General features: G+C 40.1%; 1 protein-coding gene across 5 annotated transcripts in view; it reads right to left on the reverse strand.

Annotated features, from left to right (window-relative positions):
- The window catches only part of LOC149540045 (K(+) efflux antiporter 5-like), a 210,253-nt gene extending 191,563 nt beyond the window's left edge, over positions 1 to 18,690 (reverse strand). For all 5 annotated transcript variants that reach the window (XM_089801239.1, XM_089801238.1, XM_089801236.1 and 2 more), the window contains exon 1: positions 18,317 to 18,690. In XM_089801239.1, the coding sequence (XP_089657365.1) occupies positions 18,317 to 18,533 (217 nt within the window). In that variant the 5' untranslated portion in view covers positions 18,534 to 18,690. The remainder of the gene's footprint in view (positions 1 to 18,316) is intronic.
- Between the last annotated feature and the right edge of the window lie 96 nt (positions 18,691 to 18,786).

Consider the following 18,786-nt stretch of genomic DNA (forward strand, 5'->3'; position numbering starts at 1 on the left):
TTCTCAGGCAATATTCTAAGCATTAAAATCCAGTTGGTGCAAAGTTGTGATATCTGGTTGCTAGATATAAGTCATGCTGTTTTGAAATATAGCATCAATGACTGAACTTTTATTTGCTGGACGGAATAGTTCCAATGCATAATTTATACAGGCAAGGGGAATAAGAACAGTAAGCTATGGACTTCAAAAAGAGGGACATTGCTGGTGTGTATGGTGTATACAATAGAGGGGGGACTCGAGGCTGTTATTTTGAAGCATGTTAGCTTCTAGGCACATACAGAGACAAAGTGTGTGAAACAGTCGACAATGCTGTCTGCTGGGTGTAGATTTTGGTTAGAATGGTGTCGATTCGCTTTATAGCTGTTAGCTGTGCATAGTTAGTCGGAACCTTATACTTGGGTGTATTTCAGAGCTTTGCATAAGTTGAAATTTTGCATAGCTGCTGACGCTTGTCTTTGGGATTGAATTTCTGCTATTTAAGAATAATTTTCTGCAGCTAGGACAGATTAATGGAGGTTACATTATTTTTCCACGGTGTTTTGAAATGTTAAGTGTGTTTTGTTAAGTGTTTTTTAGTTTTGCTTGTGGATAGGTGCCTCAGCCGACTAGATTTGCCACTTCAGTGTTTGAAGTTCATGCTCTCCGTGGGTTGGTGCTCACATTTGTAATTTGGGTTGGTGCCTATTTTTATTAATGAAAGTTTTAGGTACCATGGTTTTTTACCCAAAAGTGTTTCCCACAAAAAATCTGGTGTATTGTCTTTACAGTTGCTCTCTGTATATGCTTTGGAATACTGATTCACCCCTACCCCTCCCCTCCTCAGTATTTCCTGTGTGCTTTTCAATTGGTATCAAAGCTGGGTGCCTTCAGAATTACAGCATAAAACCTTGGAGGTAGATCCTGATTGCACACACATGGGTTCTCTTGAAGGTCTTGCTACAAATAGAACACACTTATTTGATGGCTCTAACTATGCCTTTTGAAGTGTTTGAATGTGTACCTATCTAATGGTTCTTGGTTTTGAACCTTGATGCTTGGAGAAGTCTGAAGACTAGTTATACAATTCCCCCCAACTCCAACAGATGCTGATGGGAAGAAGGATTGTGAAAACAGTGCAAAAGCCATGAAACAATCTTATGTGGCTTATCAGAGACGGAACTTTGAAAGTCATGCACTACCATACGACTAAAGAGATTGGGGACAAACTTCATAAAGCATATAAACTTAGTTACCGGATTCGTGCCCTAGAGGCCGGATCCGGATTCGGGTCCGATCCGGATCCAGATTCGTGCCTGGATTCGTGCAGATCCGGGCAGGATCCTTGTTTTACACAGTGGATTCGTCCGGATTCATGGCCCACGAATCCTAACAAATCCACTGTGGAAAACAAGGATCCTGCCCGGATCTGCACGAATCCAGGCACGAATCCTCAAGGATCGACAGGTTTAAGTGAGTCTAAGTTATTTAATATGACTTTTTTAAATATATTTTTTTCCTTTCTAGTGCTAAAATGACCTTTTTATGCATTATATATACTAATAAATGAGAGAAACAAACATATATATATATATATATATATATATATATATATATATATATATATATATATATATATATATATATATCTGTTACTAGTTGGGGCTTGGGCAAGATCAGTAATATATATATATATATATATATATATTCACGAATCGCCCACGAATCCTAATCGGGAAAAGAAAAAAAATTCACGAATCCACGGATCTGATTCACGTGCCCGAATCGGATTCGTATCCCGAATTGGTAACTAAGCATATAAAGAATCCTAGTTGAACATATTGTTCACGGCCATTGATGAAGTACATGATGAAAACCGAGAACATTAAGATCAAAGTGACGAAGGAGGAGGACAAGTAGATCTTGAAGAGGAGCTAATAAATCCTTTAAATGAAGTCAAGAGACTTAGAAACAAAAAACAGAGTTTGAAGATGCTGCTACTGTTGGAGCTTTTACATTAATAGTTAGTTTCAGATAAAATAAATGCTAGGTTATTTGGGAAGTTATTCCCGCAGGTTAGTGATGTTCTAGAAATAAGGCACTATAAAGCCATTTTAGGAATCATGTAATATCATCTGAACAAATACAGCAAAAATACAAATCGATCTTTATTTTCTGCTTTTACGCTAATCTATCAAGGTTTCTTGACTGCCTACAAAATAGAGAATGAAGCTAAAACCAATACATCTCAAGCTCTTGAAGAACCAAAGTAATTGCTAGTTGATCTGAAGGTTTAAGTTGAAGAAGCCAAGAAAATAGAAGAAATTAGAGAACATCTTAAGTTTAAAGAAGAAGGCTATTAAAGACTTGAAGCTACAATTGTTTCACTCAAAAGAATAAACAACTCTTTAGCACAGCTGAATAACGAGATGATAAATAAGAAAAAAAATTGTCCATGGATAAGATTATTGGCTCACAAAGTTGGACTTGGTCTTGAACAGGGTCAAAGCTCTGAGTTGACAAAAGAAGAACAGCAATAAACAAATGTCAAAAGTATGAAGGATTCAACATCAAAGGTCAGAAATATTGCCTTCAAGAATCCCTTTAGCTCAAGACAAACACATATGAAGAGGTTTAATAACTCTTTCTTTGATGTTTACTGTTTCTCTTGCAATTATTATGGACACACGGCAATCAATTATAGAGCATTTGTAAGAGACGATTTCAGATTTAGAAGAAGGAATTATTTTGCTCCTACAAGGAACTACAACAATATATGTTATAAATTATAATTGTAATAATTTTGATCAAGCTGCAATATTTTGCAGAAGAAGTATGGCAGATTTCTCTAAGGGAACAAGAAGTTTGAGAAAGAGGACAAAGGTAAGGATGTTGCTAAGGTGGAAGAAAGAGATGTAGTCTTGGTGAAATTTTTCGTTGTGCAAACAGCCTCTCTTGCTCAAAATGGAAAATACATGGTATATTGGCAGTGGTTGTTCTAGACGTATGACTGGAGACAAGAGCAAGTTTATCCCTTTCAAAAGCACTAATGGAGGTAACATAAGATTTGATAGTATTAAATTTGCAAAAATCAGAGCTAAAAAGTACATTTATTTTAAATGAGCTAACAGGTACACTTATTTTGAATGATGGTAAGACAAAAGTTGAGAATCTTTTATACGTAGAAGGTCTGAAATGCAATCTTTTAAGCATTTGTCAATTATGTAATCAAGGATACAGTTTGGATTTCAATTCAGATTATTGTGAGATCAGAAAAAATGGTAAAACATATTGCTGATGGAGTAAAACATATTGCTGATGGAAGCAAGGCTGCTAACAATCTTTACATTCTTGATTGTATAAAAGGGGAGGAGCTAGGAGTGATTTCACTTCATCACTGATTTCTTGTTTGGACTCCGGAGTATTCTTTCAGCCCCATTTCAATCATGCCAGTTGATTTCAGTTATGCAAGTTGGTTTTAGTTGTGCAAGATAGTTTCAGTTATGCAAGTTAGTTTCGTTTGTGCAATACGGCTTCAACTATGCAGGTCAGTTTTCAGTTATGCAAAATGGTTTCAAGTATGCAAGTTGGTTTTGTCATTGATGTCAAAGGGGGATTAATAACTAATAAGTCAAGGGGAGCAACTTTATTTCAGAGTAAGTCAGTTTGTTTCAGTTTATTTCAGAGCAGTATTACTTCAAAGCTTCTTTGTCTCAAGTTGGTTTCAAATAGGTTACCTTCAATGACAACGAGGGAGATTGTTAAGTATGTTGTTATTGATGTCAAAATTTGATAATAAAAAAATTGGTTGAGCTACTTGTTGTTGGTGTAAATAAGTATTCACTATTTACACTTTACTTAAATTTACTTAGGTCAATGCATTATTTTATTATTTCTTAGGTGAGACACCTAGGAGTTTGCGTACTCTTATGAGTTGTCTTGTTGACAACACTGGAGCAAGCAACTCTAATTCAGCACATGGTGTCTACAACATAATTTTACGTGCTACACCTTTGTAAGCTTATCCTCTCATCATCGCACTTCCTCCTGTGCTTAATGGAGGATAATCCACTTCTGGTGGACATGTGCTTGGTTGTAAGACTTATCAGTTTGCTAATTCCTAAACATTCTAGAAGCATTCCAAAGGCCTTTATATTCAGGCACTCCTAGTGTACTAGTACATGACATGCAATTACATCAATTCAATTGGTATTGTTATTCTGATCATACTCTTTTGGTCTATTCTTGTGCTTGTGCTTGTGCTTGTGCTTGAGTTCCTTGATCTTGGGTCAATTTTGCCCCAGGCAAATTCTGACATGGTATTAGAGCTGAGGGAATTTCTCTTCACATAGCCATTGGAGACTGATCTTGCTTCACCTCTCTAAGGACACCTCGACCCAGATCTGGAGTATCGCAGTCATTGGGAGCGTCTAGAGCCAAAACGGACCTCGCCATTGCGTTCGAAACGTCGATTCGATGAAATTTGACTATAAATTCGCCTACCCTAGGCCATAGTCGAATTTGAGGCCAAATTTTTTTGCAAACCGGCACTCGAAGGCCCAATTTGCAAATCTGGTATGATCGCTTTTAGATCTACAATTTATTTTCAGATCGGTATTTTTTCTCTGTGATTTTCGGACAGTATTTTTCGAAAAAAAATTAGGCCTATTGGGCCAGCAAAGAAATTTTTTTTGCAAGAACCAGGTGGTGAAACCCCAATCCCCGCAGGGAATATTCCATCGACATTGACTCACACAAATCTAGTTTCCTCAACAATCGGCAGACTGCCCTTATCAAATTCCAGTCATTACAAATCCAGCAAGCACCAACCAAGTCCATCCACGGCAGCTTTGCTTTTATTTTATAAACCGTGGGTGTTCATTTTAAACACGGCAGAAGGCTTAAACCCACTACATGTGGGATCAAATTCTGCTATCAACCGTCAGACACTGTATCTTCTCCAGCCTGTCTTTTGTTCACCGGCCGTAAAAGCACTCCCCACGGTGGTGTTCCCACCCAACACCGACACTCGCTGCAAATAACTTGGCAACTTCTTTCTGGCTTCGACAAATTCGTAGTGCTCTCTACACTTTCTCGGCAACGCCGAAACCCTTTTTCACGGCCATTGCTACTACCATTCATCGGCGATATCTTCTTTCTTGTCTTTTATGCTCCAGCGCCACACTTAGCAATCCAGCAATACATGTTCTCGACGCAGCACTTTCTACAACAGTTTCTTTTGCTGGAATGCTTCCTGCCAATCTCCATTCAACTTGTAGTCGTCTGTCATTATGCCACGACAAATAAACTCTCGCCAGCTGTCAAAGACCCTGCCATGCTTCTCAACCCCACGCGGATTACCCGTACCAGACCTGCCAGCTCCTGCACCTAGTCAGCGGGCCAACACATCAGACATGCGAAATTGAGTCAGCCGCCATGTGGCACCTGTGTCAGAGGCCACGTGGCTAAACACCCCGGCACAATGCAACAAACCGAAGTGCGCCACACGAACCCCTTCTACCAGCACGACAGCCACATGTATTCCACGTGGGCTAGCTTCATCACCACTTGGAGCCACGCAAGTTGACACGTGTCTGCCACATCCTCCCACGTCAGCTCCAGCAGTACCTGCTATGCAAGCATCATACCTTGCCACATGGCAAACCGTACATGTTCTTACGACATCTTACAATGCCATGTCACTGATGATGTCATCAGCCAAGGAGGCAATTTTTCACTGACATCAGCATTTTACTATGCTAAATTTGACGGTCGTCTGATCGTCATTTCTAGGCAAATTTGAACTACTGTGACGGTCGTTTGACCGTCTAATTTAGCCTTGCAGTTTGCTGCCCAAACCCCTCTCCAGAAGCAGTTTTGATTTGAAAATCCGACTTTGGGAGGCCGTAACTCAGTCATCTGGACTCCAAATTAAGTGCGATTTTTTTTAATTTTGGGTAGAATTTTCTGAACTTTTCAGTGGTGCTATTCTTTTTTGGTTTTGGTGCACGGATTTGTCAGAAATTGTATTTTTTGGTGACTATACCTATCTAATCTTGCATTTTGCAACTTGAAACGCTCCGTATGAGCTCATCTGGACACATTTTCAAGTTCCGTTTTTTTTTTAAGTGCTTAATTTTTCGTCTACTTTCCAAATCAGCAATTAGATTATAAGGTTGTGTGGACAGAATTATCACTTTAAGAATTAGGGTCTTTTCTGCATTGTATTGCGTTGATTACTTTTCAAAATTGTTGTAAATCTGAGCTATAGTGCTTAGTAGCAGATTTAAGCCTCAAAAGGCAATTGTAAACAACAAAATCAAAAATCCACTTTGTACATTTTGACAAGTGGCCTATTGTACACGCACTACATATAAAGTGCCAAAAGCATCTTTTTTGGGGGGTTTTTTGATTGAGTGAATGGGGGGGGGTGTCTCTTGTGTTTTTGTATCTCTCTTGTTTGTGCTCTTTTCATTTTCTACATCATGGGTTCACCTAAAACTCCACTTCTAACTTCACACAATTATACTACATGGAAAGCTATTGTATGGAGGAGATTAATGGAAAAAGGTTTAAATCTATATGTTGATGGTACAATTACCAAACCCACTGATGCTACAGCACTAGTTGATTGGCAAATTAAAGACAATCAAGCTTTAGGAATCATTCGGAGTTGTGTTCACAGAGATCTCTTCTTCCATATTTTCAACTTTAAGGAAGCCAAGCCTGCTTGGGTCAAACTTGAAGGGTTGTATGGTAAGGTGGATGAGGAAAAGGGATTCCAAATTGAGAATGATCTACTTCTCTTGGATCCTAAGAATTTTGACACAATTCAAGACTATATCAACAAAGCCAATGAATTGAAAGCACTACTTAAAGATTGTGGTAATCCCATGAAAGATGATCGATTGATTCATCACATTTTGAAGAGGCTACCTTCAAAGTATGCATCTTTTGTTTTGAGTTACAACACTCACAGGTTGACCATGGGAACTACCTTCACTAAGCCTACATTTGATGCATTTGCAGAAATGTTGATGTTAGAACAATCCAAGTTGATAGATATGGGAATTCTCAAGTCAACAAGGACCAAGGTATTGGTGGCTAGCAATGAGAACCAATCAAACCAAAGTGGCAAAAGTGCTACCAACAGCAAGAAGTAGTGGAAGCAAAAATCACAATCAAAGACACAACAATCTACCTCCTCACAGCAAGGCAATTCTTCTTCCAACAAGAAGGGAAACAATGATAAGAAGGATAAGCTATTTTGTGCATATTGCAAGAAACTGAATCATGATGAGCATCATTGCAAGAATAAGAGAATCGATGAGTTGGAAAACCTACTCGGGAAGAACAAAATCAATGTGCCAAATGCTTCCAAGGATTCAACTCCACCCACTTCAAAGGGAAAAGGGCAAGCACTTATCGCTAGTTCAAGTTCTTCAAGGGAATGGATTCTTGACTCAAGTGCCTCCTATCACATGGCTTCTTCAAAAGGAGACTTTTCTTCATTGAAGCAATCTAAGGTATCGCACATCTTTATAGGAGATGATACAAAAATGGAAGTTGAAGGGGAAAGGACAGGTTGAGATGGAAAATGGAGAGTTCAAAGAAGTTCTCTACGTTCCTAACCCTAGCACCAATCTCCTTTCAATTTACCAAATCACTCACTATGGAGATGGCAATAAAGTTGAGTTCCATCCTGATTCAGTAATGGTGTGCAATCTTAAAGATGATTTATTGGTTGCAGTGGGTAAAGTCAATCCTCACAAAAGGCTTTATTCTTTTTCCCACTTTGTGCCTAAGTCTCCTTCACATGCCATGTTGACTCAATCTCATTCACAAAATAAATTATGGCATGAATGGTATGGACATCTTGCCTTCTGCTATCTTCATCAACTCTGCTCAAACAATATGGTCAAAGGTCTACCTACAATCAACTTTTCTAAGTGCGAATGTTCAACTTGTTCCATGGATACCCATCTAGAAGAGAAGATTGGTAAAGGGAAGTCTTGGAGAGCATCAATTGTTCTTCAGTTGATTCACATGGTTCTAGTAGGTCCTTTTGCAGTGACATTAGTTAGCAAGGGTTGCTACATCCTCACTTTCATTGATGACTTTTCACGCTACACATGGGTCTACTTTCTTGATCACAAGAATGAAGTGAATGAAGTATTTGATAAGTTTCTAGCCTTCAAGAATCTTGTTGAAAAGCATTCAAAGAAAGTCATCAAGGTTCTTCGCATGGACAATGAAAGCAGATATGTGAACTCAAGACTTAGAGACTTTTCTAAGCTTGAGGGTATTCATCTTCAGAATCCAATAGCATTCAGTCCACAAAAGACAAGTGTTGCAAAAATGAGGATTAGAACTCTTAAGTCTATGGCAAGTTGCATGATACAAGCCAAGTCTCTTGATCCATCACTTGAAGTCGAAGCTATAAGCAATGCCAATCACATACTTAATAGGTCTCCTCATTATGTCTTAGATGGAAAGACTCCTTTTGAGGCATGGTGTGGCAGAAAACCAGTTGTGAAACACTTCAGAGTCTTTGGTTGTCCAGCATGGGCAAACATATCTTCCCGGGAATGCAAGGCACCACCACCAAGGCCTTGTACTTTCATCGGATATGAAGACAGTGTTAAGGCATATAGACTTATGGATCTTGAGACTCGTAAGATTTTCACAGAAAGGAATGTTCACTTTGAGGAAAGTTCACCTAGCTTATCCTCTAATCCTATCCGTACTTCATACATAGTGGAAACTGATAGTGACAGCAGTGATAGTGATTCAGATATGTGGGGTCCTATTGACAATTGCAGTAAGAGGTCACAGCATCAGCACATTCCACATGCATATATTGCCACAATGATAGATCCATGCATTTTTGCACAGTAGGGTACACCTTGTCGTCTAGCTCCAGCATCAATGGATGACTTCTTGACAAATATTTCAGGTTTGTTTGTGGAGTCACACATAGTAGATTTGGGAGACATCATTGATGATATACATCTTCACTTTGATGAAGAAGATCCTTCTTCAGTTGTTGCAAGGGCTCACTTTGACCCTCCTGTCCATTCTCTACATGATCAGTCTTCACAAGTTGATATGATATGATATGTACAGCAGTTGTAGGAGGTCTCTTTATCATTTGAGGAGACATTTAGTTCTTTGGGATATGTTCTACATCAATCCTTGCTAGATCCGACCTTGTTCTTTTTAGCAGCATTGGAAGGAGCGACTATCAATATTGACACAAGGACAATTGAGTAGGTTTCAGAGACACCATTCATCTTAGGGATTCTTTCTACACATTGGGGAAGCATCTCATATGTACCTATGATATTGTTTCTTCCAAAGGGGAGGAACATTATTTAGTGTTTCTACATTGGAGCAGCTATCACTGATCAGCATTCTACATTTTGGGGGGGACTACCTTGTCTCCTTTCTTCTTCTTCTCTCTTGTGGGGGGGACCTTTTCCTCTTTCAGGATTGTGTTCTTCTCATACTTCTCTTTTGTATATACTTGATGTATGTCGTAATGGGGGGGGGTCTTGATTACTCCATCCATCCATGCATCTTGATTTTTCATCTCTCTTTTTGGGGGAGGGTTTTTCCCATGAAGTTTTCCCTCTTTCTCTGCTTTATGAGAGATTTCATTGCATTTTGTACATGGGTACCTATCATGGCCTAGTAGTTGGGACCCATCATGCATTTTCATCCTAGCTTCCGTAAGCTTAAGTGCATTCCCCTAAGTTGCACTTTACTTAAGTTTACTTAGGTCAATGCATTATTTTATTATTTCTTAGATGAGACACCTAAGAGTTTGCGTACTCTTATGAGTTATCTTGTTGACAACAGTGGAGTAAGCAACTCTAATTCAGCACATAGTGTCTACAACACTAGAGTTTGCATAATTCACTGAGTTGTCATGTAGACAACACAGTTATTTGCACTCTTATTTTAGCACATGGTATCTACAACATAATTTTACGTGCTACACCTTTGTAAGCTTATCCTCTCATTATCGCACTTACTCCTGTGCTTAATAGAGGATAATCCACTTCTGGTGGAAATGTGCTTGGTTGTAAGACTTATCAGTGTGCTGACTCCTAGACATTCTAGAAGCATTCCAAAGGCCTTTATATTCAAGCACTCCTAGTGTACTAGTACATGACATGCAATTACATCAATTCAGTTGATATTGTTATTCTGATCATACTCTTTTGGTCTATTCTTGTGCTTGTGCTTGAGTTCCTTGATCTTGGGTCAATTTTGCCCTAAAGCAACTTCTTACAATTGCTTGGTTGAGACGCTCGATGCACTTTAGTTGCTTGACATGCTTTAGCTACTTGGCTGTCTATTCAAGCTATCAGGCTGTCCGCTTAAGCTAGTTTCTTTCCTATCTCAGCTGCCTACTTGTCCACTTATTGTCCATGTAAGAATTTGAGTTTTCAAAAGGATCAAATGGCGGTTGTTTAAAGTATGTATTGCATATATTCCAATCTATACTTGGCATTGTAATATTATGAAGACTTTTGACGGAAGAAAGAAGAATGTGCGCAATGCCCGAAAATCCAATAAAAGGAATTGAATATGAAAAAAATAGAATTGATGTTGTTTCTGAGAAATTTTATGGTCTATATAGCATCAAGACAGGAAAAGAGCTCACAAATTAATGTGTTCAGGATATATATTCACTATTGTTTCTAGACGGCTTCAGTAATTAAATTTCTTTGGCAGTGACCGCTTCAGTTTCATGTAACGCCTCTCTGTTAAGGACAATAAAGAGATCCTTCAGCTGTTCCTTTTTAGCAGCAATATTTCTCATTGTTATGACTGGTAAAGATACAAAATAGTTGAGTATATATTATCATGTAAATACATATTGATTCAAGTAAATAATGAGTGGATGGTATGGTATTAAGCGAAGCTTGTCCTGAAAGTCAAAAATATACTAAGGCGATAAGCATTAAAAACCAGTTGGTGAGAAGCCGTGACGACTGGTTGCTAGATATAAGTCATGCTATTTTGAAGTATAGCATCAATGTCTGAACTTTTATTTGCTGGGTGGAATAGTTTTGATACATGATTTATAGAGGGAAGGCAAATAAGAGCAGTAAGCTACGGATTTTAAAGAGAGGGGTACCACTGATGTAGAAAGTTAAGGGCATGTTGAAAATGTGTATGGTGTGAGTATTACAAGGTAATTGGTAAATACTTGCTTATTAATAACAGAGACTGAAAGGTCAATTTATACAAAAGGAAGAGATGATGTTTCCTTAGGAAACAATCGTAAAGAATAGAAACATTCTATTCCAGAGAAAGCAAAAAACGAAAGCAAACTAAAGCTAAAGATATTTACAAGATAACCATTAACTAATAATAGACGTCTTATCTATTATTGTAATACCCTCCCTTAATGGTTAATCTATCTAACACACCAAGCTGTCCTCTGAATTTGACAAACTTATCAGGACCAAGAGGCTTGGTGAGAATGTCTGCAGTCTGATCTGAGGTAGGAACATACTGCAGATCTATAGTCCCGTCTTCAACCAGCTGTCGTATGTAATGACAATGAACATCCACATGCTTGGTTCGTTCATGGAAGACTGGATTCCGTGCTAACTTGATAACGCCTTCGTTATCAACAAACAGAGTAGTCGGTCTTGCTGGTGACATCTGCATATCCCCAAGCATCCGACGAAGCCAGACAGCTTCACATCCTGCCTTAACAGTCCCTCTATATTCAGCCTCTGTAGAAGAGAGAGAAACTGCCTGCTGCTTCTTGCTGGTCCATGTGACTGCACCAGATCCCAAACTGAACACATATCCAGATGTTGACTTTTTATCATCAACAGAGCCTGCCCAATCTGAATCTGTGAACCCACTGAGTTTAGGATTAGAACTCCGAGAATACAGAAGTCCATAATCAGAAGTGCCCTTCACATAACGAAGCACACGCTTTGCTGCCATCCAATGATCAGCCTTAGGAGCTGTCATAAAGCGTGAAATATAGCTGACTGCGAAGCTGATATCAGGCCTAGTAGCAGATAGGTAGATGAGGTTGCCTACTAGTTGCCTATACGTAGTATCATCAACGGAAGGAGAATCAGACTTGGCTGATAACTTGAGACCTTTCTCCATAGGTGTAGATGCAGGTTTGCAATCCTGCATTCGGAATTTGTCTAACAAGGCTCTGGCATATTTGGACTGAGAGATGAATATACCAGAAGATTGTTGCCAAACTTCAACACCTAAGCAATAATGCATGAACCCAAGGTCAGTCATATCAAAAGACTGGCATAAGTGTTGTTTGATTCCCTGAATCAAAGATGTCGAACTGCTAGTGATGATCAGATCATCCACATAGATAACCAGAAGGATGATGTCACTGTCAGTAGTCTTGATGTACAGATTTGAGTCTGAAGAACTCCTCTTGAAGCCTTGATCACTGAGGTACGTATCAATCTTGATGTACCATGCCCGAGGGGCTTGCTTCAAACCATAGAGAGCTTTTGCCAATCTGAGAACCTGATGGTCTTTACCAGCAACCTTGAAACCAGGAGGCTGCGCCATGTAGACCTCTTCATGGAGATCACCATTCAGGAAAGCACTCTGGATGTCCATCTGATGGACCTTCCAGCCAAACTGTGCTGCCATGGCTAAGACTAATCTGATGGTGCTCATCTTTGCAGTAGGAGCAAAGGTCTCCTCATAATCAATGCCCTGACGCTGAGAAAAGCCCTTTGCCACTAAACGAGCTTTGTACTTATCCAAAGTACCATCTGATTTGTATTTGATTTCGTAGACCCATTTGCAGCTAATGGGTTTCTTCCCTGGGGGAAGATCAGAAAGGACCCAAGTGTTGTTCTTCAGCAAGCTCTGGTGTTCAGATTGCATAGCCTGTTCCCACTCTGGAATTCCTTTAGCCTTGGAATATGTTTGAGTTTCAAACACACTGTGAATGTTGGCCATAAGAGCAAAGTTAACAGAATCTATAGTTTTGCTCTTTTTCCGAGTAGTTCTCCCATCAATGAGCTCATCATCATGAAGATCAGCAAGTGTCTTAGCCCACCACTTAGGCCGGAGAGGAGAATGACCAACAGTAGTACTAGGAGATGCTTGATCAGCAGGATCTTGATCAGAAGAATCTGGATCAAACTCAGGTGAAGCATCTTCAAAACGAGGTGATCCTACAGGAGAAGTCGGAGGTGGCTGTACAGGTATCACTGGCAGGACTGGAGCTGTAGGAGCTACTGGAGCCCTCCCAACAGGTGGACCTAATGGAAGCCGAACTCCCAAATCGTGAACCTGCATAGGCTGGACTGTTGGATCAGGAACAGGAGAAACGGGCATAAATGGTCCTCGCTGCTCATCAAAGACTACATCGCGGCTGTATATGAGACGAGATGTCTCAACATCAATAAGGCGGTAGGCTTTGCGAAGACTGCTATATCCAGCAAGCATCAGTTTCTGACTCTTGGCATCCAACTTGGTGCGTGAAGCATCAGGGATCCAAACAAAAGCAAGAGAGCCAAAAACCTTCAGGTGACTGATTCTGGGCTTGCGACCTAACCAGGCCTCTTCCGGAGTTTTACCTTTGACCGCCACTGTGGGTGACCGGTTCAACAGATAAACTGCAGTGTTAACTGCTTCTGCCCAAAAACGCTTCGGAACATGTCTGTGTTCGAGCATGGAACGAGCCATCTCGGTGATTGTCCTGTTCCGACGTTCAACTACACTGTTCTGTTGTGGCGTGTGGGGTGTGGTGAACTGGCGTTGGATGCCATGTGTATCCAAGAAGCTGGAGAAAACATTAGAACAAAATTCCCCCCCATTGTCTGATCTAAGAGTAATAATAGATTTCCCAAACTCTTTTTCAACTAAGGGTTTAAACTTCTGAAATACAATAAATGCATCGGATTTCTTTTTAAGGAAATACACCCACATTTTTCTACTGAAATCATCTACAAACAACAGAAAATACTTGTACCCAAGAACAGGAGTGGACATAGGGCCGCAGATATCAGCATGAACAAGCTGAAGTACTTGAGAAGCTCGCCAAGAATCGCCACTGGGGAAAGGTGTGCGATGTTGCTTCCCAGCCTGACATGCGTCACAAACTCCAAGGTATTGGGTTTGAATCTCTGGCAAACCAAGAACAAGCTCATTCCGAGCAAGTTGTGAGAGATAATGCACATTTAAGTGCCCATATCACTGATGCCAAAGTGAGCTGATGGAAGATCGCCGAGCAGCCATAGCTAAGTCCTGAGAATTACCAGAATCAGTAAGTCTGAAAAGACCATGATCCTCAAGACCAACTGCAATAGTAGACTTAGTCGCCCGATCAGTGATGGTGCACTGATGTGAACTGAAGGTGACTGCCAAGTGTGGAGAATGTCGCAGCAACTGAGTGACCGAGAGTAGATTTAGTTCCATCCCTGGAACGTAGTACACATCAAGGAATATGAGCTTCCTCCCAACAGACTGAATTTGAATGTTGCCTTTACCAACAACCGTGTACTCTTCTCCACCACCAAAGATAACAGAATCTGAATAAGGCTGGTAGTCAGTAAACCAGTCTCTGCGGTGAGTGAAATGTCGAGAGGCACCTGAATCAATGTACCAGGCAGATGACTGTACATGATCTGCAGGTCTTTTAGCCATGAAGGCATAAAAGGCAGATTCCACCTGCTCAGTGTGCTCTGCACTGTTCGCTTTGGGTTGCGAACCTGATTGCTTAGACTGGGGCAGCTAAGTGTTTCCGACATGCAACTTTCATGTGACCATACTTGTGGCAATAGTTGCATTGAATGTTCTTCTTTTTGGTACCATCGGATGCTGGAGCAGAAGACTTCTGCTGAGATGGTTGCTGAAACTTGCCCTTATCCTTCTGAAAGGATTTCGCAGCAAAGGCTTGCTCAGTGGAGGTGGAACTGGAGCTGCTACCGAACTGTTGTTTCCACCGATCTTGCTGAAGTAGCAGGGTGCAGAGATCAATGAACTTTAGATCAACACCAGTAGATGTGATGTTGAGAGTCTCGATAAAATGCTCATAGGAATTTGGTAAACTCCGAAGAGTGATTACCACAATATCCTCTTCCTCCATCTTGCGACCGATGGCAAGTAACTGATCGCGGATTTCCTGTATCCGATTCAGGTGTGCCTGGAGCGAGGTGCGCTCATCCATGACAATAGAAAACAGAGTGTTTTTCAGAAAGAAGGCTCTGCTCTTGTCGGAAGTCTCATGAAGACCTTTTAGATGTGTCCAGATTTTGGCCGCTGTCTTACCGGATGGAATCTGAGAAAGCTGGTCATTAGCTACGGAGAGTTTGAGAAGCATTACTACCTCTCGATTGTTCAAATCCCATGTATCTTGATCAGGACCCGGAGAAGTCGGACGTTGCTTAACACCCAGAACAAGTTGATCGGTGTTTCGATATTCGAAGATTGCGATGATGCGCTGCTTCTAGGTTCCATAATTGCGACCATTGAATTTGGAATTATGCTCGAGCAGAATATTTGTCAGAGATGCCATGGCACGTTTTTCAATGAAAAACTGTGAAAATCTGTGAAGGCATGTTCTTCGAGGCAAAATACGGAAGACCCAGAAGAATCAGAGAATGACCCAAAAGAGAGCTCGAAAAACCCAGAAGGAATCTGCTGTCGTTTTCTGAATCTGCTGGCTCGAAAATTGAGGCACAAAAATCGAGGCACCCAGAAAAAACGGACGACAACCCAATTGAGCTCTCGAAAAACCCACCAAGAATCTGTAAACAAAAAAAAAAATTCGACCCCAAAAATTAGGGTTTCGAAAAAAAACGGCCCTAGCTGAAAAAAGCTTGAAAAAACTTCAGATTTCTTGATGAAAAATGGTCGAATCTACTTCCCAGAGCACGATGACAAACTGAGACGGCTAAGAGCATGAAGATTTGGTATAGAAACATGCAGATTTTCATCCCAAAAACGCGAGTCTCCAAAAAATGGCCACGATTTCCACGCGATTTGCAGACCCGTAATTCGGGAATTTCTCCAAGCAAAAAAACCCTAGGTGGGTTTTGGAGAAATTGGCTGAAATAATTTTGGAAAAATTTAAACAAATAATTTCAAGAAGAAATTATAAATTTTTCCGAAAAAATTTTAGTATTTAGCTCTGATACCATATTACAAGGTAATTGGTAAATACTTGCTTATTAATAACAGAGACCGAAAAGTCAATTTATACAAAAGGAAGAGACGATGTTTCCTTAGGAAACGATCGTAAAGAATAGAAACATTCTATTCCAAAGAAAGCAAAAAACGAAAGCAAACTAAAGCTAAAGATATTTACAAGATAATCATTAACTAATAATAGACGTCTTATCTATTATTGTAATAGTGAGATAGAGGAAGGAGCCAAGGCTGTTATTCTAAATGTTATTTTGGCATATAAAGAGACAAAATGTACAAAAGAGTTAAGAATATTATATGGTGGGAATAGGTTTTGGTTGGAATGATGTGGATTCACTTTGTAGCTGTTAACTGTGCATAGTTTATCAAAACCATATACTTGGGTTTATTGCAGAGCTTTGCATGAGTCAACATTTTAAATGGCTGCTGACACTTGTCTCTTTGGGTGGAATTTCTTCTCCTATTAAAGAATGATTTGCTGCTGCTAGGACAGATCAATGGAGGCTGTGTAACTTTTGAATGGTGTTTATAAGCATTAAGCATTATTGAGTTTAGCTTTTGGGTTGTTGCCTCCCTCAGCTGACTGGAATGACTGCATCAGTGTCCGGTCTTGGTGCTTTAAAGAGAGTTGGTGTACCCTGTGGATTGGTGATCACATTTGTGATTTGGGTTGGTGCCCATTTTTGTTAATAAAAGTTCTATATGCCATTGTCTTTTACCCAAAAGGGTTTTCCATGAGAAATCGGGTATTAATGTCTTTATAGTTGCTCTCTTATCTTTTATGTGGTTTCATGCAGTTAAAAGTATTGACAGTTAAAATTACTAATGACAGAAAACTAGATCACTGAATTTTACAAACTGGAGTGGGATATCCAAAAAAAATTCTTGCTGTTGATTATTGTTCCAATAATGACGGTAGGATTGTGGGATCCATGACTTCAATTCGCCTTCTCAATCCTTTTCTTATACACCAATAGATAGGGCGATAAATCTAAAATCTTCAGCAAATTAAGAAACAAGCCACAAAATTTGCAGCAGGTAGGGCACAGTGAATCTCTGATTTAAGCGGTAGTTTTATCTTTACACAGGATCAACTTTGCTTAGCTGCAGAACAGAGCTCCCTCACATCCATCTGTCTGATGTACATACATGTCCAATTATATGATTCCAGTATATCCTACAACTAATATTCTGTCTCAATTGTCAGAGCTGTCTGGTGTCTGTTGATTTGTTAAATAATAATCCAGGAATTCATAGCCTTCATCTATTTTCAATGTCCATATACTGCGCGTAAGGATCACCATGCACAGATATGCCTGATTGAGCAAAAATCATGAATTTTGGGGCATCACCAACCATTGTACCTGAATTGCTTATTACAAGCAAAATAAGAAATTCCTTATCTGAAGGAGAATGGCTGGCCATGCCGAACATTTCCCGCGCATTTCCTATGTGTTTTCAAGATGTTTCCTGGCAGAGGTGAAGGTTAGGGAACGGTGAAGGGGCCGTTACTGAGGTATTCCAGTAAAAGGACACCTGCAAAAGGGCGGAGAATGTGTCTCTCTATACACTCGACACAAACTCTATCAATGATAAATTGAGTACGAAACAACCGCTAACAGCCATTGTATTTTAGAAAAAACTATTTTCTTGTACAAATCCACCTCTACATAAAGTCAGCAGAAAGTATCTGTCCGTTTAATGTCATATTGAGGATATATGCATTAATCAGGCGGGGCGAAAATTCGTGTTGGGTGCGCGCAGACAATGTGATTAATGAGTTTCCACCAATTGCCTTGCGTCATGGGGTTCCCTTCTCAGGCCTCCTGCAACCGGCAGGTAATTTCGATGCGGGACTGCATTTGAGACGTCCCAACATCTAAATTGCAAAAATCAAATCAATATAGAGGTCTACAGAAACCCGCAGCCACATGGGACTATACACCACTTGTATAATAACATAAAAATGATGTAGCCGAAGCGGGAGTGAAAAGGATTTATGATGAGAACATTGGTTGTCTTTACAAACATATGTCAAGATTTTGCTCAGCCGATCTGAAATTCGTAATACCGCATTTTCAGAAAACGGCCCTAATTCACAGAAAAACGCTACTCCGTCCATTAAGGAAGAGAAAAAGGAAAATCTCGTGGCGAAATGCGGGCGTACCTTGAGACTGCTCCTTATCTGAGAATTCCTTCTCAAGAACGCGATCGAACATGTCTGCAATGCTCCCTTCTTTGCTGCCGGGGGGAATTGCCGATGCATTAATCCCCTTTGCAAACGACTCCCTGATTTCCTTGTCCAAATTCTCCGACACTTCTCCCTTCAGAGTCAAGCTCGACATTGCCACCAAAATCAAGCACAAGATCATCCTCATCTTCATTTTCTGCAATCATGTCAAGAGAAGGAGGCAATTGAACTTCAGCTTCGAAATGACGCCCTCATGTCTTTGGGTAACGATGAATAACAGCGTCTGCAAATCTCCCCACTCGGCTTGGTGTAGAAGCCAAATTAACAGGGTCCGATGTATTTGTGCTGCCGCTCAGCTATACCTACTAGCCTCGCTTAAATACGTAACTCCTAATCGTGGGTCCCTGAAGACCATTTCACACTCATGCATGCTCACTTTTCTAATT

This window comes from Cupressus sempervirens, chromosome 9 (genome assembly GCF_028749045.1).
Source record: "Cupressus sempervirens isolate cs-2001-9-10 chromosome 9, ASM2874904v1, whole genome shotgun sequence".
NCBI lineage: Eukaryota > Viridiplantae > Streptophyta > Pinopsida > Cupressales > Cupressaceae > Cupressus > Cupressus sempervirens.